Source organism: Zonotrichia albicollis, chromosome 1 (assembly GCF_047830755.1).
Source record: "Zonotrichia albicollis isolate bZonAlb1 chromosome 1, bZonAlb1.hap1, whole genome shotgun sequence".
In the NCBI taxonomy this organism is placed as follows: domain Eukaryota; kingdom Metazoa; phylum Chordata; class Aves; order Passeriformes; family Passerellidae; genus Zonotrichia; species Zonotrichia albicollis.
This window is the reverse complement of record NC_133819.1, coordinates 65,609,440-65,636,870: the sequence shown is the minus strand read 5'-3', so window position 1 is coordinate 65,636,870 and position 27,431 is coordinate 65,609,440. Positions and strand designations below refer to the sequence as shown.

General features: G+C 43.5%; 1 protein-coding gene across 1 annotated transcript in view; it reads right to left on the bottom strand.

Moving 5' to 3' along the window:
* Positions 1 to 27,431, bottom strand: part of GMPR (guanosine monophosphate reductase) — a 42,033-nt gene that overhangs the window by 8,171 nt on the left and 6,431 nt on the right. The window contains exons 4-8 of the mRNA XM_074543308.1: positions 26,922 to 27,095; positions 19,126 to 19,207; positions 16,672 to 16,778; positions 10,557 to 10,599; positions 4,369 to 4,528 (exon numbers count right to left, since the gene is read on the bottom strand). Coding sequence (XP_074399409.1) covers positions 4,369 to 4,528; positions 10,557 to 10,599; positions 16,672 to 16,778; positions 19,126 to 19,207; positions 26,922 to 27,095 — 566 coding nt within the window. The remainder of the gene's footprint in view (positions 1 to 4,368; positions 4,529 to 10,556; positions 10,600 to 16,671; positions 16,779 to 19,125; positions 19,208 to 26,921; positions 27,096 to 27,431) is intronic.

Sequence of the window (27,431 nt, the reverse complement as noted above, 5' to 3'; positions counted from 1 at the left end):
GGGGGGAAAGCTGGCTGGGGCCACTGCCCAGGAACTGGCTGGGCATTGGTTGGTGAGTGGTGAAAAACTCTCTATAACTTGTTTTGTATATTATTATTGCTGTTGTTATTATTCCTTCCCTTTCTGTCCTACTAAATTGTCTTTATCTCAAGCCATGAATTTTGCTGGTTTTTCCCAATTCTGTCTCCCATCACACTGGGGGGTGGAGTGAGCGAGTGCCTGCGTGGTGTTTACTGCCTGCTGGGATAAACCATGACAATGGATTACACGGGCTGTCACAAAAGCTGGCACACTTGGCAGAGAGCTGCATAAGCAAGTCAGCAGGAGCTGCTGAGGGTTTTGCTGCTCTGACATCTCTCCTGGAGCTATGACCCAAAAGTAACCCCTTCTCAGAAAGAAAGGTGATGACAGAGCAATTGAGGCTCCCAGCGGCTGGGAAAGGTGTGCTCAGATGCTCTCAGCAGTAACTCTGACTCTTGCCAGCCACTGAACAGAAAGAGAAAACTATTTGCTTCAGACTTTTTGCACAGGGCCCAGTCTGTGGTGCCCCTCCTGGCCAGCTGAAGGCTGCTGCATGGAGGGATGTGTGTGGTGGATGGGAATCCTGGCAGGCTGCATGGGATGAAACACATGAGATGGTGCTCTGTCAGCCCAGCAAAATGTGGGTCAGATTAAAGGGGTCAGGCTGCCCTGGCATGAAGCAATCTTTTGAGTGGGGCATATAAGAAATAGGAACTGGGGGCAGGTCTTCCAGGCTATCATTTGGGATACACAAGATGGTAAGCAGCAGCTGGCAGTTGGTGCTATTCTGTCTCTGTGGCCAAAATTTCACCCTGCAGTTAATATAAAGTGCCCACACCCAGCTTAACAGCAGCTGTGAATTGCTGAGTGGCCACAACAGAACTGCAGCATTCACACAAAACCTGTGAAATTTCAAAAGGGTTAACAAAACCAAATTGACTCGAACTGAATAATACTGCATGCATCCTCAGATCCTGCTTGCCTTATTTCTCTTCTCCCACAAAAGAAACACAAAAATTGCCTTTCAGAAATCCCCAGCTCTGATCCATATTCCTCATGGAAGGAGGTGAAAATGTAAAAATAAGCCAATATATAAATGACATAAGATAAATGAAAGCAAGTACACAGATTAAATGGGATCAGCTTGACATATTCATTACAAAAACAATTACTCTCATGACTTTTATTCCCTGCCACAGCCATCTCACCCTATCTGTCAGTTTTAATGTAGCTGCTGCAGGCTCAGGTTCTCCAGCCAACATGTGGAATTTTGAGAAGATGAAGTTAAATGACAAGCAGTCTGATTCTGCAGGGGACTGAGCACACTGAGCTCCCCACTGCTCCAATAACACACTGTGAGTGTTCAGGCTCTTTTAAAGACAAAACAGCTTATTTGGGTCACCAATACAGACTTACAGCTGGGCTTTTTAAATGCATATAAAGGAGCCCCACTGACTTGACCTGTTTGGGTCAAGTTTGGGGTATCCAGCATTTAAAATGCTGACTAAGAACCCTTTTGGTTCAAGCTTGCCATCAGCTAAACTAGGAAGTGATTAAACTTCCTGTAACTTTTACTATAAGGGCAACCTTGTGCTGTTTCAAATCCCCCTTCAATGCCCAACACATTTACAATGCTGGATTTAGCCGCTGCTATTTTTAAACCACAGTGACACTCATGCTGGGACAGGCCAAGGAAGACTGAGCCCAAGGCTGGTACAGGCAGCCAGGTCAGTGTCATGGCTGCAGAGTGAAGATGAGTATCAGCACTTCCCCAGTAAAGACCCAAGGCTCACAGATTTAGTGTCTGGAGCTGTTGTATCTAGCAGTACACTCGGAGACTCCTCCTATGCTACCTATTAGTGGCACAGAAAGGTAGTATTTCAACAGAGACTAAAAATTTCAGATTGTGCTCCTGCTGCCTTGCTGCTGAGAAAGTCTCAGAACCTGGTCCCCAGGAAATTCTCAAATCAAGGATGCAAATCAAAATACAGCTTTGGATCAAGCCAAATTTGTATAGCATTGCACATAATGACTTTAAAAGGTCTGTCTAGACTGAGCCAAACACAGCACCTTTCTGTATAACCTTTGCTCCTACAAGATGGGATACTTGCACTTTATCTCATTTTTAAGAGGGACCAGTGTCAATTAGTTCTCCTGCTGGCAATAAATTTTGTTGCCAGATCACACACACCTAATTAGGTAGAACAGAATTTAAGAGCTGCCTTAGTCCTTTGTCCTCTTGGTACAGCCATCCTTCTCAAACTCTTCCTGCATCTTTCACCAGCTCTGTGGAGGCCAGTCCCTAAGGACTGTGCTGCACTGAGATCTGGCAGCACGCTTGGGCTGCTCAGTGAGATGGCTCTCAGGGAAATGCCATTAACCACAGGCCTGAGCAGCATCAGGCCTTTCCCACACTCCAGCTGACTCAAGCTCAGGGTAGCACAGGACAGGAAATGATCATTCAGGTAAAGGCTGCCAGCACAACTGTGCAACTGGCAGCTGCCACTTCCATCCTAAGAGACACTTATTAGTGCTGTCCACTTCAGACCATTTGTTCTGAGGCTTTGCTGACAAGTAGACTTGCTAGAGCACAAAAAAAGAAAAAAGAGCTCCCAGACTGTGCACTGCTTCTGGGCAGTGGCATATGAACCCAAAGTGAATCAAAACTCAGAGATATGCAACATCTGTCCGGTGTATCATTTCAGCTTGTCTCAGATGCAGATGGCATCTCATGCAGCTCTTTCTTCTGCAAAAAACCAGTTGTGTTTGAAAGCAAAAACACTGAATGGGTTGCTCAGAGAGCTGGTGGATGTCCCATGCCTGGAAATACTCTAGGCCAAGCTGGGGACAGCATTCTGAGCAAACTCATCTAGTTGAAGATGCCCCTGCTCATTATGGGGATGTTGGACTAGATGAACCTTAAAGGTCCCTTCCAACCCAAATGATTCTGTGATGCCACGAACTAGGCCACAATCTAGGTTGTAAATGCTCTGACAGAGGTTAAGTTTTACCACTTTGCACTCCACTAAGTGCTATGTGAACAAATACACAATTTTATGGTGCAGAGGAAAACCACCACAGGAGTCAATGCTGGGGTGGAGAACAGGAGGTGGGATCAAAGATCCTTCTATCTAGCATGACATCTGGGATTGCTATCTATCAGCTTATCTCTGTGTCAAAGCATGAATTCCATTTCATTTTGTGGATCCCATTCTGCTTTATATTCTGTGCTGTCACTTTCACAGATCTGAAACTCTTACCCATGGTAGCAGCAGGACATGTTGGGAAAAACTTGTATCCTGGAGTGGTTGTAGCAGATGAGGCCAACAAACCCATCAATCCCCAGTGTGTGGCTGGAAGTGCAGGTGTACTGAGATTCCTGCAAACAGCAATTTACCAGATGGGACCAGAGCCTGAATCTATGCCAGCAAAGAAGAATCAAAAGAGACCCCTCAATAAACCAGTGTTTACTGAAAGACAGGAGTCATTCTCCAATGAAGTATGTAAGAACCATGTTGTCCAAGGGCAGTGACTGAGACTGCTACTCAGAAGAGAAAAGACACAGAGGTTTTCTGATGTTATCTGCTTTTCCAAGAAGTCAACATTGTCAGCACTTTCCAGAGTAAAACAGTAATGGACAACAGATTTTTTTGAAAAATCTGTCTTCCTTACCTCTCCCCTGAGGAGTTAGCTCAAAAATGAAGCTTCTGCATTCTGCATTATTTGAGGCTACTCTGGTGCTCTGTTACCAAAAGAGGGCTGGAAAAACTGTACATAGGCTTCTGCTGCCTATGAAGACTGCCCCAAAAATACAGAAGGGAGTCCCAGAGCTGCTGCTGATGTCTGAGTGCTTTGGCAGTCCTGGTCCTCATCTTTGTACTGGGGAAACCCCAGCTGAGCTTCACCAGCTCACCAGCACCCACCTTCTGCAAGCAGAAGGGAGCCTGTGGGCTAGCTGGGAATCCCTACACCAAGAAGACACCCAATGTGGACAAGCAGACGGACAGAAACTGCAGCCTGCTACGTCATGTTCCAGCATTTAGTTCATACACATCCTGAAGGAGCAGTAAGTCAGAAGAGTGCCTAATGACTTCCCAGACCACACAACTGGTGCAGCAGTGACAGCACACCATACCAGCTGCAAACAAGAGAACATCACTGCTCTCAGCCAGCCAACCCCAGCTCTTTCTCCCTGTCTCCCTCTGATGTCATCCCTCCCTCAGATCAGATAGGCAACAGCTGCTTCAATGGGAGCAGCAGCATAGGCCTGTTTCCTTCTGCCCAATTCTGCTCCAAAAGTTCCTGGATGGAGGGCTCACTGCAATTGCTGCCGTGTGGAATTCATACCTGTATTCAGCAACCCCTCCTGCATGCTTCTTCATGGCTGTATCAGAGCTCATTCCATAGAATAGTTTCACCTTCTTCCCGTTCCTTTCTAGAATTTCTCCAGCACTCTGGTCATGGCCTGCAAACATTCCTCCAATCATGACGAAGTCAGCACCAGCTCCTGTGATCAGCAAAAGGACACGTAAAAAAGCAGGGAAAGGAGAAGGTGAAAGCCAAAGCAAGAGCACAGTGATCTCTGGAAACAATAGCCAGCATTTTACAGTTTAGTACGGAGTCCCCTCTTGTCACAGCAAACTTGGATGAAAAGCTTTACTTTAGAACTGACACAGGCTGAATTGTATTTCTCTGGTACTTTAAATGGAAAAAAACCCTTTTCTGTTACAATGACAAAGATAGAGATTATTCTACTCTATCCCAACGCCTTTTATTTTCAAATTCAGTTTCAACTCTTCATAATAGTATCTGAGCACAATTCCTTATTAACTGTGACTGCAGCAATCAGCAGTCCTGTTAACTCTGTACAGCTCAATGCTGTACACAGAAGTGGATGGTTCCTACTTCAAGAGTCTTCTAGGCCACAAGTGGAGAGCGGGAATGTACCCTGAAGGAAAGCATGGATGTAATGTAATCTTCCCAGCAATGACATAAAATGATTGATTCAGATTTTTAACTGAAATAATGATTTTTCAAGTCCATCACTCATCTGTGTTCAGTGTTGTTCTGGATGATTCCTAGCCAAAGAGATCTGGATGCATCTCATTTGCTTCCTGTTTAAAAATTCTGGTCCAAGGACCATCACTCCTGGGTTCTATGGTTCTCAGCACACACCACAAAGAAGTCTAGCCCATTGCTACTACTCCTAAATATGTTCCAGATACTGAATAGCAACACTGAATACTCAATCATCACTGTTCAGTCTGTTTATCTCCTCTGGCTTTGTAAATCATGAAATCAGCTCTGCTGGGAGTAAGATCAGGAAGAAGGTTTTTGGAATCATTCTTAATTTTCTACTGTGATCTCCAGTATTTCCAGCTGGGCTGGAACTATTCCACCAGCAGCTCCTCCTGTGATATTTTGGCATATCTAGGAGTGCTTGGAAAAGTTTGGCTCTTTTATGAGCCTGTGATGACCCAACCCTGAAACAAAGCATTTTCCTGTTCATACTCTCTGCTTCTTCAATGTGTATGTGCCAGAACAGGCCTCTCCTCTGCTCAGCTTCTTCCCAGAACTGACAGAAGAACTGAGCTATAAACCACACTTCACAGAAAGCACATGAGCTTGAACTACATACATCCTCCTAAGAACAAATCTGAAGTCTGGGGAGATCCCAGACTAGGTAAGTCTGGCATTAGGATTTGCTCTGATCTCTGTCACTGTCCCAACAATAACACCAGACCTTGAAATCTGAAAAGTAAGTGAAATCCCTATCGCATCTGCTCAGCTTCTACCAAACCTAAGTTGAGAATATTTTGATCTTAGAACACATGACAAGAGTGAAGTGTGCCAGTTCCTCCCTCCACCCCTTTGCCAAAGAGCAGAGCTGGCAGCAGTACCTGGGGGCAGAGCACCCAGCTGCTCTGCTGACCTCACCTCCCTTTGCCTGGTGCCTGCTTGAAAGGAACACTGTGTCCATGGTAAAGGGATACTAAAAATGAAGCTTATGCAAAGCACATCACAAGCAATATTTATAGCCAGGCACTCATTCAGGTATCCTATCATGTCAGCTGCCTGGCAGATTTCTCCTGAGCTTTCTTGTTTCAGATGGCTGAGTTTTAAAGTCTCGGTTTGACTCATGCCTGCCAAAACCTGCCAAAAACAAAGGGAATACTCATATTTTAATTACTGGTGGCAAATTCCTGTTGCTACCTAGCACAACCTTGTTCCATCTTTCAAAAAACAAGTACCCTGGGAAACCTAGCTAATGTCTTCTTCGTGGGTGGAAGAAAACATGAGGAAGGAGGGACAGATTTGAGGTCAAGGCTGCAAAGAGTGCGTTTTAACAAGTCAAAAGCCGGCCAAAAGACATTCTGGGTTCTGCCATGTCAATAGTATCTCCTGATCCCCAATTCTAGTGCCATTTTTGGTTGTGGGTCTTACAGCCTTCAAATTAATAATGCAAAAGGCACATGAAAACAACACTTCAAAGTCACAGAATTTTGGATCCTGTGCACTTCTGTATCTATTTATTATTTTTCTTTTGGCTGCATATTTTTGGGAGGGAAGCAAATATGTTTGAATTACAGGATTGAAACTCATCCAACATGAGTAACTTTTGCAAACTACAACATAATTCATCAAGCTATTCCAGAAGAGAGGAGCTATGTTACAGCAGATGCAGCACGTCTAAACATTGAATCGACACATGCTTGCAGCCCTGCTGCTCCAGAAATGACAAGCCCATATTAAATATACTTCTCCAATGTTCTCCAGAACCTTCTACTGTGCTTCAGTGTTGCAAACATATCTGAAAGTTTCAAGCCTGTTCCATTATGTTTCCATCAGTTAATATCCTACCAGGAGGTTGCAGCTTTTAGCATGGTCTTTAACTTACGCATATTTTTCTTGTATAACCACCAGAAGCACCGGTGATGTTCACAACATCCATCTGCAGTCTTTTGTTTTCAAGTACAGATCGACAGCATGCCATTATTTTAGGTTGTAGAGAACTGGAAACACCTGGTTGTTGCCTAGATAACCCAGGATGTGATGGGGTATGTTGCACACAAGCATCCCAGCAGCTCAGTCAGAGCTGGCCAGACTCGTCCTGGTTTTAAACAATGCCACTTTCGTGCACTGACTTTCCCCTTGAGGCCCATGCTGAATCTGGGCTGATTTTGCTCATTCACATTTCACAGTGCCTTCTCTTTCAAGCCATTACAGAATAGCAGTGCTGACGCCAGCCTGAGCTTGCAGCACTCACACAGTTCTGCTGGATCTGGATAGAGTCCCTCAGATGTCTTTTGTATGCCTGATTATACAAGTCACTGATAACCAGATTGGCTCTGCACAAATTCAGCTGGAGTCGGCCTGGATTTGTGAGCTGGGCAGCCCTCCAGGCAGATCCAGCCTCAGTTTGCCTGGACCAGAGCTTAACCTGGAATTAACATTCACCTGTGCTCCAGCTGAGCCAGGAAGCCTTTGCAGCAGTAGGTACACACACAGCTGTTGAAAACAGGAGAAAAAACCAGTGTGATCCAGTATGATCTGGAACCAGCCTATGTCCCCAGTTGACTTTTCCATATGATTTTTCCTTCTTTTTCCTTCCCTGCTCCTGCATCTCTTCTCACCACTGCTGTAAGGAACAGCAGCAATGTGTTAAAGATGCTGGCATAGGATTCAAAAGGCACATTCTTTCTTGGCTGTGTCAGAAAAATATATGTGACCTCAGGCAATTGAACTTAGTATTTCTATGCTCTGACTTCTCATCATTAAAAAAGGAGACAGTAGTGCCTCCCTGGAGCATTCTGAGAAATGTGCTCATGTTATCAGCCTTTCCAAGGGTTCAGTTGTATGAGCCATCTGAGAGCCCAGCATAAATTTCTTTAATGCTTTCTCTCATTCCTGCATCAAAACAGCTTTCCTTTCCTATCAACCTACATCTATTTCATTCAGTTTACCAAATGCATAGCAGGTTCCCATCCAACAGCTCCAGAACTCCAGCAGTCTCTCCCAAAGTATGTTTCTCCCAGCATTTCTCTTCATCATCTTCAGTGCTTCCCAGTTCCTGGCAGTTTTAAATAGGCTTCTACCTTGTCTCCCCTGTCAAAATGCCCAATCTGCCTCTGAGTCCTGGCACCAAGTCACAGGTGCACCTTAAAGCTTCTCAACATCTGTTTCTTGGTTCTTCACAATTCTCTCACTTAATCCAATCTACTCCTTCTGTTTCCATGAACTTGGCTCCTCCAGTCACACCTTTAGCCATTTTCCAGTGCTTGTCTTCACATCTGTGATTCCCTCATACTTCCCATAATTCAAATACATGCTCTGTCACTCCTTTATAGGGAATCATCCCATCCCATGAAGATTTTACAGTGATCCACCAGAAAGAGAGAGCACAATTACTTTAACCAAAGTCCCCTTCTTGTCTATTCACCATGCTTTGTTCAGGCCTTCATCCCTAGATGAAATTGTAGGTCTGGGTGTTCTATCACCTGGTCTTTGCTATCCAATATATTCATGTAACTCAAGCACAGAGGTCTGTGCTGGACAATTCAGTATCAAGGCTTTGACTTGTAAATGTTGGGCATGGTGGCTGCGCTCTAAGAGGTTCAGATAGCCAATCACTTCAGTAGCATTCAATAAACACTGATAGTAATAATGCTATCTCAAAGCTTATTTTGCCACATACCTTTGACAAAGTCACATCTGGGTCCAGCTTGTCAGATGTTCACAATGTGTCTGTGTCAAGTGTACATAACCAGATACAGTAAGTTTATTGCCTCAGGGTCATCTCCATCATTTCCAGCTCTGTAGCTGTCACACACAGTCACACTGATCTGTCTAGGTTACTATCAAGAGTACAACTACTGCCTGGAAAATGTCAGCTTTCTGATGCTCCTCTGTCCAAGGGATAATCCTGTGGCAGCCTTCAGACATGTACCACTGGGAATCCCAGCACCTCTTGATGAGCAGCAAAGCCAAAAACTGTCTCTTCAGAGGTTTCAAGCAGGTTCAAGTTCAGTTAGTCCAAAGAGACTACAGGGATCTTTTAGATTTGTAATAAACACTACAAAGAAAAACATTTCAAACACTGTGAAGTTGCTCCCTGTTGTTCTAGCTTCTGGAAATGCTCTTGCTGAAGAAAGACCTTTCCCACAGGCCAGGTTTCTATGCAGACAGCTGGGAATACAGTGAAGTCACAGTTTCAGTTCACAAGCTCCCAAGGACCACACCACCAGTAAGAACCTGGTGAGCTGTGAAGCCAGAGAAAGGCAGAATAAAGACCTCACTGCAGGCACCATGTCAGAGTGAGGGCTGAGGAGAGGTTGGGCATTTTTTTAACACAATCCTGTCTAAGAGGGTGGATGCTGCTGCTCAGCTATGTTGGAATCACCCAACTGAAGTATCTGCATCCCATCACCACTGGGTAACACAAGGGTTATATGAAATCCTATGACCAAGCACATTCATTGCTGGTAGCAATCATTCCACAGCAGTCCTTAGAATTCTCTAATTAAGTCTTCCTTGTGATGTGATCTGTCTCAAAACTGGAGCTGTCTGCAAACTTAGAAGACAGATTTTGGTTTCAGCCTTTCCAGGAGTTGAGTTCCAGGCCTAGAGTTTTTCTCGGCAAGTCTGCAATCTGAGTTTAGGCCTGCCTCTACTTTCCATATTTGCAAAGCTTCCTGCATCATAATGTGCTATGTCTTGTTTTCATACCACCCTGAAATCCCATGAGAGACTCTGCTGTCCCACTGTATTCCAGGCATTACCCTACTTGACACCTCCAAAGTGTCTGGCCTTTTGGAAGGTGGGAGAGTACCTTTAAATGCCTTGTCACCTCAAGATGCATTTAGTGCCTGCATCCCATATGCTGCTGAACAAGGTTATGGCTAAGTGACAAAGATGATTTTGACCCCCCCATACCAACAGACTCTCATGCCCAACAGACCATACCCACAGGTTAAATCCTCTATTCTATTCTCATCAAGAGCTGGCGCAATTCACTGAACTTACATGAAAGCAAAATCTGTTAATTATTAACTTAGATGTTTCAGACATCTGCCTAGCTCTAGGGGATACAGTATAAAAAAAATCTCATCTCTTCAAGTAGACAGTTGATCCCAAGAACATCTCCAGGGATCTGGCCTGCCTTTTTGTTTTGCTCTTCTTCCACTCAGGGCTCAAATCAGCCAGATCTGGCAACGTTACAGGCATCTCTTAACCCTACTCAGAAGAAACTCTTATGAGTTTTCTTTGTACTCTCACAGCAGGTGTATCTCATACACACCTGGCTGATAATTTCTAAATATCGCTTTGACCACTCTATGTTTTGCACTGCAGAATTTGGACTATCTGTTCCAAAGAGCAAATTCATGCCTGGTGCATTAATTTCACTAGAGTCAGCTGCAGGGACTAACTTAACCTCCTGCTAATTGATTACACATTCAGGGTCACACCGATTCCTGCATTCCTGCCTTCCAGGGGCACTGGAGACACGTGGGGGTGTCATAACACACAGCTCTTACCAAACGCTTTGGCGACATCTCCTGGGCAGTTGCATCCTCCGTCCTGCACAAAGAAAAGACAACAGTGAGTGTCAGCGAGGTCACCCAGGGACCCAGTGAGCACTGCAGCACTGTGGCCCCTGCTCAAGAACAGCAGGTCAAGAGAGATGACCGTGCACTTGGGATGTATCATCTTGGCTACGTTTTCACAGAATCCAAATAATCCTTTCCACTGCTTACCTCCTTGAGGCTCACCTACTCTACTGTACAGTCTACTGATAATACCACTGGTAACAGCAGCAATGCAAATTCCTGAAAGCAAGTTTCCAAATCCCAGAAACCAGAAAACAAAACCTCCTCTGATGATCTGAATCATCCCCTGCCGTTTTAATGTAAGGCTGTGTGAAGCAGAGGTACCACAAGTCTCTACCTTAAGCCACCAAAGACATTTAAAAACAATTTCTCAGCAGTTTACAATATATTAAAAGGCCACAGTGGGAGGGAAGAGGGAATATATCATCAGCTATGTTGGATTTTTATCTGATAATCTCTAACAAACCTAGTTAATACAATTTTTGGTTAAGTGAAAATGAGCCTCTCATCCTACTCCTTACTGTATGCTATGGTCTTGGTAAGGAAGCAACAGCGCTCTGGACCTTTAGCATTTTAGACCTACACATTTCAGTTTCAGTGCAATGAAGGGGGTTCAGCTGAGGGGAGGGAGGTTGTGTATGTGAGACAGAGCTGTAAAAAAGGAATGGCACACAGCAGAGCTCATGATGTGCTATGATTCTTTAGGATTTGTAAAAGTCTGAGCACCAGATGAAAGATCCTTTAGTCTACACAGTCATTGTACCAGGAGAGCTCCTCATTCCTTTGATGATCTGGATCCACTGAAGACTGCCAACATCTTTGCTGCTTTTGAAGCTACCCCCAGAGTGGCCAGTTACCTCATGCTGTTTCACCTCCCTGTTGGCAGAAACGCGTGGCTGTGCGTGACCTGCGGCCGAGCACAGCCAGACACCCCCTCCATCAGCTGTATCAGAGCTGCCTTTGATGGGCAGCTGCCAGCGGGGCTCTGGGTTAGAAACTCTGTGTGCCCAGAAAAGGATTCACACACAAACCGAGCAGGTGGATCCAAAAGTGAGTGGCTTTTCAAAGGGCACCCCACTGCAAACAGTGCCTGGTAGAACTTTAAAGGCTTTTATTCCATTTGCTGATAACCTCTAGCACATTATGCCTTTTGTTGAGCTTAGACACCCTTGCTGTCAGCTCCAGGAATGAATGCTGGGCTGACAGCTGAATCTCTCTCTCCTTTTAATGGCTCTGCTTGTGCAATTCTTTCTCTTTAACAAGTCTGTCATAGCCTGGAGGAGGGTGTGAGTGTGTGTGCATGTGTCAGGGAAGGAAGAGCCATGGTAGAAAGATGAGTCTAATAATCTTATAATCTTCAAAGAACAGTTTTAGGACTCGGACTATCTGAGAGACATTGGATTTGAATGCTCTCTGGTAGGTGGGTTGTAGTCAGTTGTTTTTGGGTGGCTCAGTATCTGACTTTTGTAACAAACCCAGTAGTGGCAGTGATGAAGGTTTTATGCTTTCAAAGGTGCCGTGAGGATGGAGGGGCTTACTGTGTAACCATTAATCACCAGCTTCAAAAAATATCACTTTGAATGTTACCAAATTACAAAATGCTGAGCAGCTTAAGAGACTTAAAAACTCATGGGTTACCATTTAAGATAAAAGTAACTGACAATGATGATTCACAACCCTTCTTTATCTGTAGATGTCTTCAGTTACTTCAGATAAGCAGGTAAATTTAGTGATTCACAGAAAGGGAAACAAAAAGGGAACATACTAAGCAGTTATGTCAGAAGATGCTATATAATAAAGCTATATGCAGTAAAGCACTACTTTCCTTGTGAGTGTCGTGGGGTGACAGCCTTTATCCCAATATCGTGTGTTATGTCTGGCAGCTGTGCCTTTCCCCCCCCCCCCCCCCCGGCAGTCTGGCTGTGGCGGGATGGGGAAGAGAGGAAGGGGGGGGGGGGGGGGTGTGACCAGGCACTTTCTGGCTTTTGGCTTTTGGCTGCTTGGCTTTTGCTAGCTGCTTGCTTGCTTGCTTGCTTGCTTTTTGCTTTTGCGCTGTTTTTTTTTTTTTTTTTTCCTTTTTCTTTTGTTCTCTCTCTCTCTCTTACCCTCCCCTGAAGATACTGGACCGGCTCCGGATTCAGGCCTGCGAGCTCCAGGACACCCGAAGCCTGCTAGAGAAGATTCGGTGCCCTCCACGACACAGTCTGGTCCCTTTTCTTTTCTTGTGTTGGGGAGTGTTCTTTTGTTACTTGTAAATAAATAGGTTTTGTTTTCCACTTTGCTCCTCCGAGAAATTCCTTCCCGAACCCGGTGTTGGGGGAGGGGTGGTTGGAGGTTTGTTTTGTTCTGGGGGGCTCCCTCTTGGAGATTTCCCCTAATTTGTCCTAAACCAGGACATGAAAAAACAGGCACTCTGTCTACAAAGTAAGACTGCTCTGCTGCTGCATTGCCTTGGAAGCTAATCATTGAAATTCAGCTTATTCCAACAGGGTCCTGAGTCTGGGTTCAAAATTACTTGTAGATGGCTGGGCTTTAGTTATAGAGGTTGCTGCAGGCTCAGCTTCTACCTCAGAACCCAACCCTGGGCAAACTTATGTGTAAAAATCTGCCTCTGAATTCAGGAGAACTGGCATAACACCAAAGTAAGACTACTGAAAAGGGTTACGGTCACGGAACCTGTAGACAGCACAATTCTGAGCCAAGTGGGTGCTAGGAAGAAGGGCAGGGGAAAGCAGCTTTCCCAACAGAAATACTTTAATGTGGCTGAACTAATGTTTTTGTCCCCAGTCTTGTTCTCTTGATAGATAAGCCATTTTACAGCAACAAAATTTAGCCAAAGTAAGAAAAAAAAATACAGCATGGCAAACCAGTATACACTGGTTGAACATTCAGTATTATAAGCAATTTATAATGAGTTTATAAGTATGATTTATGTTTCAAGCAACCTTTATTATAAACTGCATAACCAGTGCTTTCTACAAAGCACTGTAGCTATCTATTTGCTGGTATCAGCAAACAGATAGCTATTTATTATGCAGAAGATATATAATGTATGTGGCATATATAGCAGTAAAAACAGTACATATGATGCTTTATTCTGAACTACATATACTGGGTGTGTTTCTGTGTGGAAAAAGGGACAGTATGGCAGTAGCTGGGTGAAGAAGCCCTTAGTCATTTCTTTCACTGAATGCTGGTGACCTATCAACCAGGCAGGGAGAAGGGGAAACAGGGATCTCTGTCAAATGACAGCCACATGAGAGAGGACACATGCAGGGCTGCTTTCCATTCCCCACATTGCTGGCTTACTAGAATATGTGACTGCCTCTGTCCAGCAGAGTTCTCTGACCTAGAAGAAACATCTCCAGCAGGCCCCATCCACTGTAACTCACTGCAGCACTTTCTCAAGGCCAATGGATTAGCAAGAATGAAAACTGAGAACTACTGGCTCCCAGACAAACAGCACGGGACAAAAACCATGCCTGTATCTCATGGAGGGTTTCCTCTCTGCTTCCAGTGAGTCATGAAAGATTAATTTCTGAGGTGAGCTTTTAGTCTTACAGATAATTTAGCATGAAGAAAGTAACTGGTGCAATTTTACCTCCTACTTCTCTGTGTAAATGACTAGACAGACACCAGGTGTTCACTTGGACTATCATGTTTGCCTGAAAATTGTCACTTTCCTTGTCAACGAATCAGTTCCAAAAATCATACAAGATAACTTCAGTAAAAGGAACGTTTAAAATCCCAGTTTGTGGTCCCATCCTAGCAGAGCTCCTGAAGATCAGGGTTCACTCGTGCTGTGCTCTCTGCAGTGCCTTTACTGTGCTCAGCACCATCACTTCCTCATTCTGAGAGCAAGACTTCTTTTTCTTCATATGGAAATTATACCAAACATAACAAGAATGAGGATTTAATTTGATGAATGTACTGGACAAGACAGAAGTGGCTACAAGAAAGTACCCCAAGGGACTAACCCATATCACACCATTAGCTACAATCCACATGAACCTAGCTGTTCGGCTTTCTCTTCACATCCTTCTTGCTGCTTTCATATCAACATAACAAAAACTGCTGCACACATTCTCTCCTGGGGAATTGACATAGATAGCTGTGGTAATACTCTGCCTGTAGGGATTTTTTTTGGCTCAGGTAGGGTGTGCCCCTTCTTCAATCTGCAGAAAGACAGCAGTGAGACATTTTGAGGGATGCCATGTATACTTGTTGCCATCAGACCCAATTCTATACTTAGAATTGCTGCCATATGGTGTTTTTCTGTCATGAGGATACCTCTCTTCCATGATATTCTTGCCAGAGCTCTGGCAACAACCATGCAGTCCAACCTTTTCTTTCCCTAATAAATACACCAATATCCATCTGAATGCTCCAGAATTCAGGCATAATGTCCTTACGCTTGCTTTACTCTCCTTAGATTAGGTGACAAAGTTGAGCTGAAGTGATGTGAGCTGCAGCTGAAGGTATTTCTCTTGGCCCAGATGTTGCTAGCAGACAGGTATCAAATTGCCCTCCTGCATTCCCACACTGGGGGCTGATAGGTGTGGGACCACTGAAACCTGAGCAAGTCAAGAACTGATCCATTCCCAAAGCAGGAAAGGAAATACAGTACAGAACCATCTAATTTTTCAACAGTCTGAATACAGACCCTCTGTTTTCTTGTAAAATCAGGATAACAGCATTCTTCTGAGGGCTGCTAGAAGAAAATGATTATTGCAAAACTAGGATGGGTCTCTGAGCACCACTGCCAGGATGACAACTATACTTAGGCAGCCTTCACAGTAATGAGTGAGGTGTTCATGCTCTATTGCACACGTTCTACTGTCTGTTATAGACAGAAACATTTGCAATACTGCCCAAGTCATAGAAATCCCAGACTGCTTCCTTTTTTTCTGCAAAAGTCACATAGAGAAGCCATAGAGAGGAGAGACTGAACATTCATTAACAATAAAGAGCAAGAGAAATCTGACTGTAACACATGTTCCTGCTCCATCATACTCCAAGAGATCTAGTCAAACCCTTTGCCCACCCCCAGTTTGTTTTCCTCTCACCTCCCTCCTCAACAACACAACAGAACATTCCTTCCTCCCATGGATACTAGTCCCAACCGGGTCAAAGAAACCAGGGCTTTCCAGTGATTTCCCTTGGCAGTAGAACTAAAATCCAGTGTGCGGTCTCTCCTAGAGGGGCAGAGGGAGGCTGCTGGCTGTGAGCACAGCACACAGGTGAGCCCCTGTGCCCTCCCCATGAGCAGCTGCCTCACAGGCAGCCTGCAGAGGCTGTGCCAGCCTGACATGCCTGTGTATGCCCAAGCACACAGGACCTTCGGGCGCTGCAGGCTGCACTCCAGCTCAGTCTGGGACCATGCTTACTACCAATTTACCTTCTCTCTGTGAGGTGAATCTGGTCTTGCTGACAAGAGTAGAAACTGCCATTAGCAGGCAATACAGACAGATGCTCTTTTTCCTCCACAGGCTTGTTATTTCCCCCGAGTTTAGTGAGAACATAAGTGGCTCACGTGCTAGCTGTGCTCAAAACAGCCGCCTCAAACACTCCTGTCCCTGCACAGAGAGCTTTGTGTGGATGCTCTCTGAATCAATCCAACCAGGGCACAGATGGGCTCACATCATTTTCCCTTGTACTCCCCTCTATGCCTGCCTGCCTACCCCTCAGTCACACTCTGAGGAAAGCAATGTTTACATTCCACCCCTACAGAAGTCTTTCAGAGGAGTTACAGCTTGCTTCAATAGTGAAAACATTCCCTATTCTGTTTACGTAACAGCTTACTCCACAAAGGAAGAAGCACAGTTTGAAAAACAAAACAGAAGTGAGGCACCCGCATCTTTTAAATGTTAGAGAGCTGGTTTTTTTACATCTGGATCTCCACTGACTGTCCTAGGAACTAGCACAGGAGTCAACTGGGAATGACAGAAGGACAGGCTTTAACATGCAGGGTACTGGACTGTTTGATTCTCCTGTTCCACAACGGTTTGCACAGTGGGAATCAGAGCAGATGATAGTTACTTACAGAGATGATATGTCCTTTCAAGCCATGTGCTGAGTCTGCACACTCAATAACAGCACTTAGCTGTGGATAGCCCACCCCTGTCTTAATCCGAGTGGTACACACAGAACCTAGACAAGAGAACGAGAGGAAGATACATAGTTCATCAGGATGACAGAAATTATACAGAAAAAAATGTGTTTCTATCAGCATTACTGTTCTCCCAAGAAGTCTCTATTGCCAATGCTGGCTTCTCACAGATAAAAGGAGCATATAGGAACTTGAATTCTGAAATGCTCTCATGCCACTTCAGGGGAGCTGTGGCTGAGGAGACTCATGTCCCCCCTTTCTTCTCCACTGCCAGTCCCAATTTAGTTCCCATCAGTAATGCTTCTCAGTGAAAGAATTACTTCATCACAAGAAAGCAAATCTGACTGAGGTGCCTGAAGAGAAGGGGCAAAAGGACCAGAATAACAACCTGTGAGACTCAGCAGTAGCATTTATTACCCAACTATGTCTTCTAATAAATATTTCTATCTCTTTTCTGCATGTTTAAAGAAGCAATTCTATGGTAAAATCTGTGATTTTTTTTGGTAACAATTTTCCCATCTTTTGTTTAATACTGAAGGCAGGAATATTTGGCAGATGACAATTTTGGGGAATATTAAAAAATCAGCATATAGCATTTAAAAAGTGAGATAAGTAATCATCTGAAAGCTGAACAGTACAACAACAAGGGAAATATAGGAACTATATCTACTCATTGAACTATATTATTTATACCCATACATTGTGCATGCATGTACATATAGATAAAAATAAAGGTATGTATCTATCTGTATATATCTATCTATATATAACATATTTTACATATGTATATACAAACCAATTTACTTACAGTTCAACATAGCAACATGGACCTTTTGGAATACCTTCTCTATTTTGTTCCCTCAAATTAAAAGTCAAAAGGAGGAGTACTTTTTGCCAGTCTAGGTACTATAATTTAGGATACAGACCTAAAAGGTCCGCATGATAACGAGAATTTCAAAACAGTTTCTAAACCAAAATGCAGTGAAATATGAATCCCTTCACTCAGCTGATATCCAGGTATACTCAAGCTACCAGTAAAGCAAAAGTTACCAAAGATCCTTCCAAGAACTGACAAAGTGAAAACACTTAGAAGAATTCTTGAAAAATAGTAAGAAAGTTAGCTTTAATTAAATAGGCAAAAAATATGATTTCCACAGGGCTTGTACTGCATAGTGTATGTAATGCTTTATAATAACATGATAGATCATTATCTGGAAAAGAGCTTCAAGACCTGAGGGAGAAACATTCATTACATGTGGGTTTGCAGGGTCAACTTGTACAGATCTGTTCAGGAAGATCTCCAGGGAAGACTATACAGCATTTACCCACATTTCCATGTTTGAGGCTACAAACTATAATTATTCTTCTTTTAAATCTGAATTTGCCCATGACAATTACACCATGAAATCTCTGTTGTTGATTCTTAATGTATTTTGCACTATTTATTGTTTGATATCTTCCTGGGAACAACTGCAAGGTTTATTACATAATTTTCTCTGCTCCAGTTATCCATTCATGGACCATAACTATCTGGCACTGCAGAGTAAACAATCTGCCTGCACTGCACTGGATGATCACAGCTATACTGCCAGTGACATTTGTGTTAGCCACTTTAAAATCTAGCCCACATATGGTGACTCCAGCTGCAGTCTAAGAAGAAAATAGCAAAAAAAGGAACATGTGAAGGAAGGCACAAGGAAGGGAAAAAAAAAAAAAAAAGAAAGAAAGATTATGGCAGTGTATGCCAGACAACATTAGGGAAGGGAAGATAGGGAAAACACTGTAAGAAGGTCCAGGTTCTCTTGTTTATCCATGGAAATTTTAGAGTGATAGACAGCATGTAAGTACATTAATGTAAATTTTAGCTCCCAGGCAATAGTAACAGGTAGAGGCAAAGTTATCCACATTTCACAATTAACACCATTTCATCTTTGAAGACATTGACAGGGATAACCTCAGCTTCACAGAACACAAATCATAAAGCTACTCAGAAACACATCTTTCCTTGATAGAAGTGGACACCTGGACACAGCATCCTTTGAGCTTTAGCTCGGATGACTCATCCTCTTTTCAGCAGGCTAGAAAAGTGTTCCCAGACACAACACATGTTATCAGTGGTAATGTCAGGAACTCAGGCAGCCCAGTGCTTCCAAAACCAACTATCTTCACTGACTGGAGGTGCAATATGCAACACTGTTCAGTATGAAACACTGGCACCCAGTATGTAAATTTCTTAAACGCACTGTGTGCAAGTTCACTGGTACTTTATTGACCTGAGTGGGTCTTGGCATTCAAACAGGCAAGGAAACAGCATTATATACTTGTTCCATCTGGACAACTCCTCTATCCTCTACCAATGATACCAAAAGCCACCTTTATTTTACTTACCTGGTCCAATACCCACTTTAATAATATCTGCTCCAGAAATAATAAGTTCTTCTACCATCTCTCCTGTCACCACATTGCCTGCCTAGAAAGAAAGAACAGTATCACAGGTACAGGAGATTTCAAGACTACTGCAGTAAAGACTAAAAACTATAATGAAAAGTTTGATCCAGAGCTTTTAGAAGTTGAACTACGCAGAGTATGGAAGAATATAGTTCATCATACTGTTCCTTGGACATGCCACCAAGACTAAACCAGGTAAATTCTCAAGTCAAATGAATTTAACAAGTAGTCCAGTAAACCCTGATCCTTAGCATTCCATCAGATCTGCTTTGTCATCCATCACCCCAATCCTCACCCAGAGGCTCTCAACCACATCATCCCTAACCACAGGGGCTATTCTTCTCTCTTATATACAGTGAACTCCTTCACTTCTCCTGCCCTACCTCTGTCTCTCCAGAACAGCCTAGAGACCTCCATGCCTTTTGCCTAACTCGCTTTGCAGGAGTTCAGATCTTGTTTAAAATGCTGAAAAATAATTTTTTCCTTTAGGATTCAGTATTTTGCCCACTGAAAGGAAGGTACTATTCTTCTAATTTTTCTGCATTAGTGCCAAAATTGGTATGTATATACAGACTATATAAATCTGAGCATTCACACCATATAGACATATTTTGTTGTGGTGATGCCACTGGTTAAAAACAGGGGTTTGGTTCCCTCTGCATGACCTTTGCAGAGATATAGAGAGCATGCTGGTTAGGGTTACATCTTCTTGGAAAGAAATTCTGAATTGGTTTGTGTTCTTTTGTTCTTTACCCTATTTTTTCTTGCACTTCAACAGGTCTTTTCCTCCTTTTGCCTACATCGTTATCTTTGCTGAAAGTGAAGACAGCTCTCTCAGCCTTTGTCTTGCTTCTTCTAGAAAACTTCTTCTATTGGCTCTCCACATCCCCAATCAATTGCTTAATCTTTGTTTTCCTTATATCAGACTTCCTTGAAGTCATACCAGACAGATCTTTCTTGAACCTGAGGAATGAGAACTATCCACAGTGGTACAGGTGAGTTCTCACCAAGGCTTTGCACAAAGGCTTTTTGCCTTTTCTATGGAAATATCTTGCCTGACACAGAAGAATGCCTTTGCCTGTGTCACACTGGTGGCTCACAGTCACCTTGTGATCTACTCATGCCTCCAGGAACATTTACCTACTCCAAACTGTAGCAGAAACTTGCAGAACTGCCCCTGATACTGTGCTACCTATTCCTAGAGTAGTTTTCCACATGTGGTTTATTGAGGTGGGGGCCCTCTTGTGCCAGAGCCTCGGCTGGGTATGTGGCCTGTAATAACCATGAGATACAGATTTTTCTGGTTCATGGATGCTGTGAATGCTAAGAATGCCGGTGTGATTAAATTACTGATACTTTTAATAAAAGAAACTACAAAACAACCTTTGAGCACACACTTGGTAATTGGCCTGCAAAACTGGTGCAGTAAGTGCAGAGAGCTGCCAGTCTATTTCTATTCATTTAAAGAAACATTTTGATACAAGCTCAGTGTGACAAGACAGGCCCTTGCATGTGTTCCAACTGTGCATCTGATGGATCAGCAGTCAGAGTGAGGCTAGAGATTAATTCCCTTGCCAGGAGTGTCCTCTGTCCAGATGATTTTCAGGGAAAAGACAGTCTTCAAAGAGCAAGGATTTCAAATGACATTTGAATCCTATTCAAAGGAGATTTATGAGCTAAAACCTATGCTTTGAGTTACATTTGAAAACAAACTGTTAGCCAGTGCATTTTCAGACCACGCTTTCCTCTCTGCAAAGGGCTGCACAAAGCAAATGAATGCTGACATAGCACACCCTGAACTGACTCACTACAGCTGTACTAACTGCATTCCCATACTCTGAGGGAACACTGTACAGGAACGCAATCCTATAAATTGCAGCCCACAATTTGAGAAGGATATGAAAATCTTCGAATGTGTCAGAAGAAGGTAGGAAAGCTGGTGATGTGACTGAAAGGCAGGTACTGTGGGGAGTGGCCAAGGCACTGGGCTCATCTAGCTTGGAGAGAAGGTGGCCAAGGGGTGACCTCATTGCTCACTACAGCTTCCTGAGGAGGACAGGTGGAGAGGGAGGTGCTGAGTTCTCCCTGGGATCCAGGGACAGGATGCATATGAATGGCTCAAAGCTGTGTCCCTCAGGGAGGTTCACGTGACATGAATAATCAGTTCTTCAGTGAGAGGGTGGACAAACCCTAGAATGGGCTTCCTACAGAGGTGGGCAATGCCCCATGCCTTTGTGTTTAGTTTCCCAGGTCTTCCCTCACATTCCTCCTGTAAACTGGAATAACACTGTTTCCACTTCTGTCAACAGGAACCTCCCCACGCTCCCAAGACATTTGATAGGTGATGAGAAGAGTCCTGCTCCAACATTTCCTATCTCCTTCAGTACTCTTAGACAATTACAAACCAAGCTGGTTTGTAACTCAGCTCTGTGGCTTGTCTCATGTCTACAGAACATTCCTAACCAGGAAAACTGCACAAGAGAAACTTCCTGTTTTCCACATAACCTGTTTTGCACTCGTACTAAGGACAGACTATTCATTTCTAGAGATCTGAACTTGGATCTAGAGATGTTCAGAAATCTCCTACATAATGATAATGCAGGACTTAATAAGTGTTTGCAGCAGCACTGATAGGGGTAGAGGAGGAGGCAAATTCTAAAGTCCTTACTTAGTACAGTTTTTATTCAAATGTAACTATTGCTGAAGTCAGCAGAAGAGTACCCAGGGAATACTGGGCAAGACCAGTTCTCCACTTACTGATTTCTGACTCCTATTTCACTATTTATTTATTTTTACTGAATTTTGCTTCCTCCTTTTATTAGCTTGAAACACCTGAAGCACTTAGAAAAATAGTGAGAATGTCAAGCAGCAATTTGTGGTCTATGATACAGGACCACTTAAATCTGCTCAAAAGAGCATGATATTGATTAAAAATAAAATAAAATAGAACAATCAGGAAATAAAGAGTATATAATAGGTACGGTGTTTCAGCTAAGTGCTGCTTCCTTTCTGCTCAGTGGTAATTTGTTATACTAAGTGCTGTTCATTCCAAGATGGGGTGATGGAGAGAGTGCCACTTAGGGCATCAAGGAAACAGTTTACCTCTGGAAGGCAGATGACCACCTGTGCTGTATGACACACACCACAGTACAACCTGGTGAAACACTGGAGCACATTAAAAAGATTCATAAATAGGAAGGAGCAGGTATTCAAGTCAGTAGTTGCATGAGATTTGGGGTAAAATATGTATTTAACTTAAACAGCAGTGTCTTCTTATTAGCAGAGCATAGAAGGTTGTCAAACTGTCTCTTCAGAAATGTTAACCAGACGTTTACTGTTAAGTTACTGCTAGAAAATGTTGGAACTGCATATGTTGGTTGAAAATGCTCATCCTAGCAGGGAAAAGCACTTATGTCCCCAGCATATATTTTTTCCTGGAATGCATGTACACACATCACTGATTTCTGTGCTTCTAAATCTGCAGATCCTTTACAAATTTTCAAGGAAGACATGGAACTCTACATAGCAGACTTCAACCTGCCAATGAGAGGCTTGCTTCTTTGAGGTTATCTTTTGCAGACCTCAGAGAGCACAAAAAAAAAACCACTATGAGAGAGGCACAGTTAGCCGTATGTGAAGAGACCCCAGTATGACAGCTGAAGGGAAATCAGTTTACTCATAGCCAGCTGAACTCTGCTTTACTGAAACCAATGCTTGCCTTACCACTCACGCCAGTATGACAGCTGAATTGAGGCAAAAGGGCTTTTGAAGTCTCCACTGGTACAGTAAAGCCAAAATACCTCAACTTTAAAAAAAAAAATCTGAAAAGATCAATATAGAAAGACTGAGACTACAGAAATTAAACCCTCTTAAAATTAGCTGAAAGAATAGAACACAATTGGAACATGCACTGTGAAGTCACTACAAGCAATACACTTTGTCATGTGTTTACACAAGTAGTCAGGGAACAAAGCAATTGGTGCAAGTATTGTGATGTCCATCACTCAGTATGGGGTCCCAAGTGAATGCCAACCCAGGTCATTCCAGCACTATCCAGGATGACTGAACTGTGGGTCAGTCCTGAGGAAAATCCCAGCCTCAGAAAAGCCAAAGGAATTTCCCTACTGACTTTACTGAGATCAAGATTTTACCTAACAGGATTATAAAGACTACAGCTTCTCTGACAGAGATAGAAAATTAGTGAACACATAGGGCAGTGCCTCTGAATTTCAGTCAGGCATTTGATACTGTGCCTCATGAAAGCCTGCTATAAATATCAACTCATACTGCCTAAGACAGGAACACTGCTGCACTGATTGAAAGCTGCTGGCAAATGGCAATGGATCTAGCTGGGGAGAAGTGTCTATGACAACAGTTCTCAAACTTTCTTCTTGTATCCTAGAGGAAAGCACAGTCTGTGCCTCCACATTATCAGGAAGACGGCCAAAGGACACTTCCCACCCACGAAAGTAAGGGGTGCTTAACCATGAGATGGAGATGCCCTTTGCAAGGCTGAGCCACACTCAGTGGGTGCTTGCACACAGTACTGTGCCTCACCTGAGGCAGGCTCAGCAGCATCCCTCGCTCCTATCCTGGGATCCTGCCTGGCCCCTGTTCTCAGATGCCAGCCCTGGTAGACATGTCACAATTGAATTTACTCTGGTGTGTGTTCCAGGGATGAACTGGGAGTACCCTCCATGGCTTTCCCTGACTGAATCCTGCCTCCATTCTGCCTCCAAGGCCCAGAAAAGTTCTGCTACTGACTCCAAGGAGGAGCAACAATTTCTGGCTCCTGCTGTTTCCCTCTGCTTCTGCTTTGCAATTCCGCTTGTCTCCCTCTCTGGCCCACATCTTGTGGGTGCTACTGTATCTCCAAGTGTGCTCCTGCCTCAGTCTTCTTCCTGCCACACTCCCTGCTCCCCGCAGGGCTGCTCTTCTATAAGGAACAGAGGAATAGCATGAAAACAAAAATTCAGGATAAAAACTTGGCAAAGCTTGCAGACAAAGACAACTCAGCTTGTAAACAGACTTTCAGGGTGATAGAATAACCCTAAAGTTTACAATTAAACTAATCAATAAGGACTATGCAACCTGTAATATAAAGGCTCTGATCCTCCATCATGAATGCTGACTAAAGGTTTTCTTTAGACTTGGGCAAGCAAGCATAATTGATGCACATAATGCTGCACAATAGCAAAACCCCCCAATGGGTGATCCTCCTCAGGATCTTCCTGGTTCTGGGAGGCACTTGTGAGACACTCAGAAGACTTAAATATCCTTTCTTCCCCCATTCCCAACCCGATGAGTGATTTAAGACAAGTCATGTTGTACTTTTGTGCCCATTTGTCTTCTCTACCCTTTGTGTTCCATGGAGAAACAGATGTTCTTTGTAAATTAATACAAAATGCGAAAGTGAAAAAACCTTGTGTCAGAACCAGGCAGAAGAAAATAAGGCAATGTGATTATAAAAGTCAGTATTTAAAAAGACAGAAACATGGATTTGAAGGGTTGTTACACAAGAGACATCACTGGTCTGCCAGGGAGTATTGGCCACAGAGAGCACAACATTAACCACAGTTGCTTTGCACATCCCCTTTCAGCCTCAGAGCTGAGCCCATTACGTGGCCCCTGGGAACACACATTCCCCGAGATCCAGGGTTGGGTTTCTGTTATGTATTTCACTGCAGCTGACTGTGGAATGAACAGTCATGCTGAGGAAAGCAAACAAGGTCCTGGAGATCACTTTCAGCTATGAGAAAGCTTCTTTATTTTTATACCTCCTATTTAACTGCTCCTTTTGTTTGAAAGTCTCAACAGCAGAGAACATACTGCAGGCATAGCACAGACACACCAAAGCAGTCAGAACAAACAGGTAGCAGCAGGACATGTCTTCCAGATTGCCATTAAAAGGAGCCTAGACCAGCTCCTGCATTTCAGCCAGGAACAGCTTCAAAAGGCCATTTTGGCACAGAACATGAATTAATTTGGAAGCAGGGTAGAGGTGGGTGTCTAGTTGAATCAGAGATCTTCAGAGACTGAACAGATTCTGGAGGCTTTGGAAAGCTGAAGGTTTTTGAACACCCCAAGTTTGTTAGTGTGCTTTTAGGAGTGGAAATTATTGCTGTGCAGATTAAAAACATAAGCCATATTAAGCCATGTCCAGATAAAGGAGCTACAATCAGAGAAGGCAACTGAACAGGTCAGGGCTGGCTGTAAATGTGCTCAAGCAGGTGGTGCTGTCAGGACAATGAGACCTGAAGTAACAATAACCTTAGCCACAAAAGCACAGATACCAGGAAGGCAGCCAAACAGATGCAGAAGGTGGATGAGACTGGCCTAAGCACCCTGGACTAAAATCTGGGTTTTTTTAAATCTAATATCTGACTTTGACATTGACCTTCTCTGCCTTCTGGGGAATTCATCTTGGTTGACCTCCCTCCTCAGTCAGCAAAGTCAGCAATCGGTGGGGAGGTGGGGGAGGGCATGACACACAATTTTCTTTCCACTCCTGACAAAGATAATCTTTGGCTTTAACTATGTGCTTTAAGCTCCCTCCCACAACACTTCAAAGACAAAATCACTGGAGCAATCATGTCACTAGGGACAACACTTCAGATCCAAAGGAGCTCAGAAGGCCCACATTTATCATTTCATAGTTCCAAAATCTCTCTCTCCAAAGCCATGGGAAATATGAGCATACCAAAATGGCTCTCATCTCTCCTGGCAGCTGTTGAAGAATGCCTATTCATCAGCCTATGATAACCCAGCATCCAACAAGCATTCCAGCTCACTTCAGTTTTCCATCATTCCAAAGCAAAAACATTGCCTTCCTCTGACATGGGAGAAAGGAAATGCATCCTCTTCTGAGCTGCTTGAATATGTTATTCTCAATTGAACAAAGGGAGAATGTGCATTTAGGAACATTCTTACTTCACATTTGCTTTACATTTATATTTTACTTTACTTTATTTGTGGCATGGGAAAGCAGGGAGTGATGCCTAAACACATGATTTTTTGCTGCACTGGCTTGAAGAAAGGCTGGTAACCTCACTACCAATCTGCTGCTTGTTTGAGGATTTCTGTTATTCTCATGGAAACAATTCAGACACATTTCTTCAAGAGCCCTGGGAAAGCAGCAGTAGTGCTCTTCTGCTAGGAGTTCCATGGCCATGTAAACATCTTATTTTTGGTGCAAAAGACCTCAAGGAAGCATGAATTAGCACTTTGAGATGGGATAGTAACATCACGGAAAGCACCATGAAAAGCCCCAGCACTGACCATTTTGCTCCCTTATAATGCTGTTTACAACAGCCCCACATCCCTCTCATTCTTATCACAGACAAGGATCAGTCTGCATTGATCTGTCTTCATAGTGATCTAACAATCACTGGCCCCAGCTGCCCGGAAATGTTGGTACATTCCCACAGCAAACCTCTGCTTGGAATCACCAAAATTAACCTATACACTTAATGATCAGAGATCTCATCTAGAGTGGGAAGGAGGACATGAGTAGGAAAAGAACTGGATCCAGCCAGTCCTCCATGCCAACTTACTTAGACAGCTGCATCAGATCACACCCTAACCATTCCCACAGAAATCATCAGCAATGGACGGACAATACCAAACTGTTATTGAACACCCTTCCTCTTCCAACTTCTGATGCCTGCCAGTCAAACTCTGGGTCCTGTTCCTGGCCAGAATTCACACACACACCTCCACCCTTTCTACACACTTACCATAATGGTGTGATGTGGGAACAGGGCACGGACGGACTTCACAAACTCCACGAAATACTCTGAATAGCCGTTTGCCACATCCAGGCAGATGTATTTGATAGCTGGAATGGCCTCTAGAATACTTGTTAACTTTTTCAAATCTTCTTGTCCACTACCTGAGCTTGCTGCTACATGCTAAAAAAAACAGAGAGAACAAAACAGAGTAGTTGGTTGCAAAAAATAAAATAAACACACACAATTTGTTTGTCTTTTCCTGCATAATCTTGGCAGGCCTTGTGCTGGTAACTAGTGAAAAATCACACTATGTAATATGAAATAAATACCTTCCTGGGAAAATCAGTGGGCTATTTCTGTCTAGTTTAAATTATATAAAAGAGAGGGAAATTAGCTTTCTAGCATTCATTCACAAGTGGATTGTCACTGGCATATATAATCATCTGAGATCAGTCAAGTTCAGCCATTCTCATATTAACATGAACACAAGATGAAGCCCTAACTTGGTATATTTCC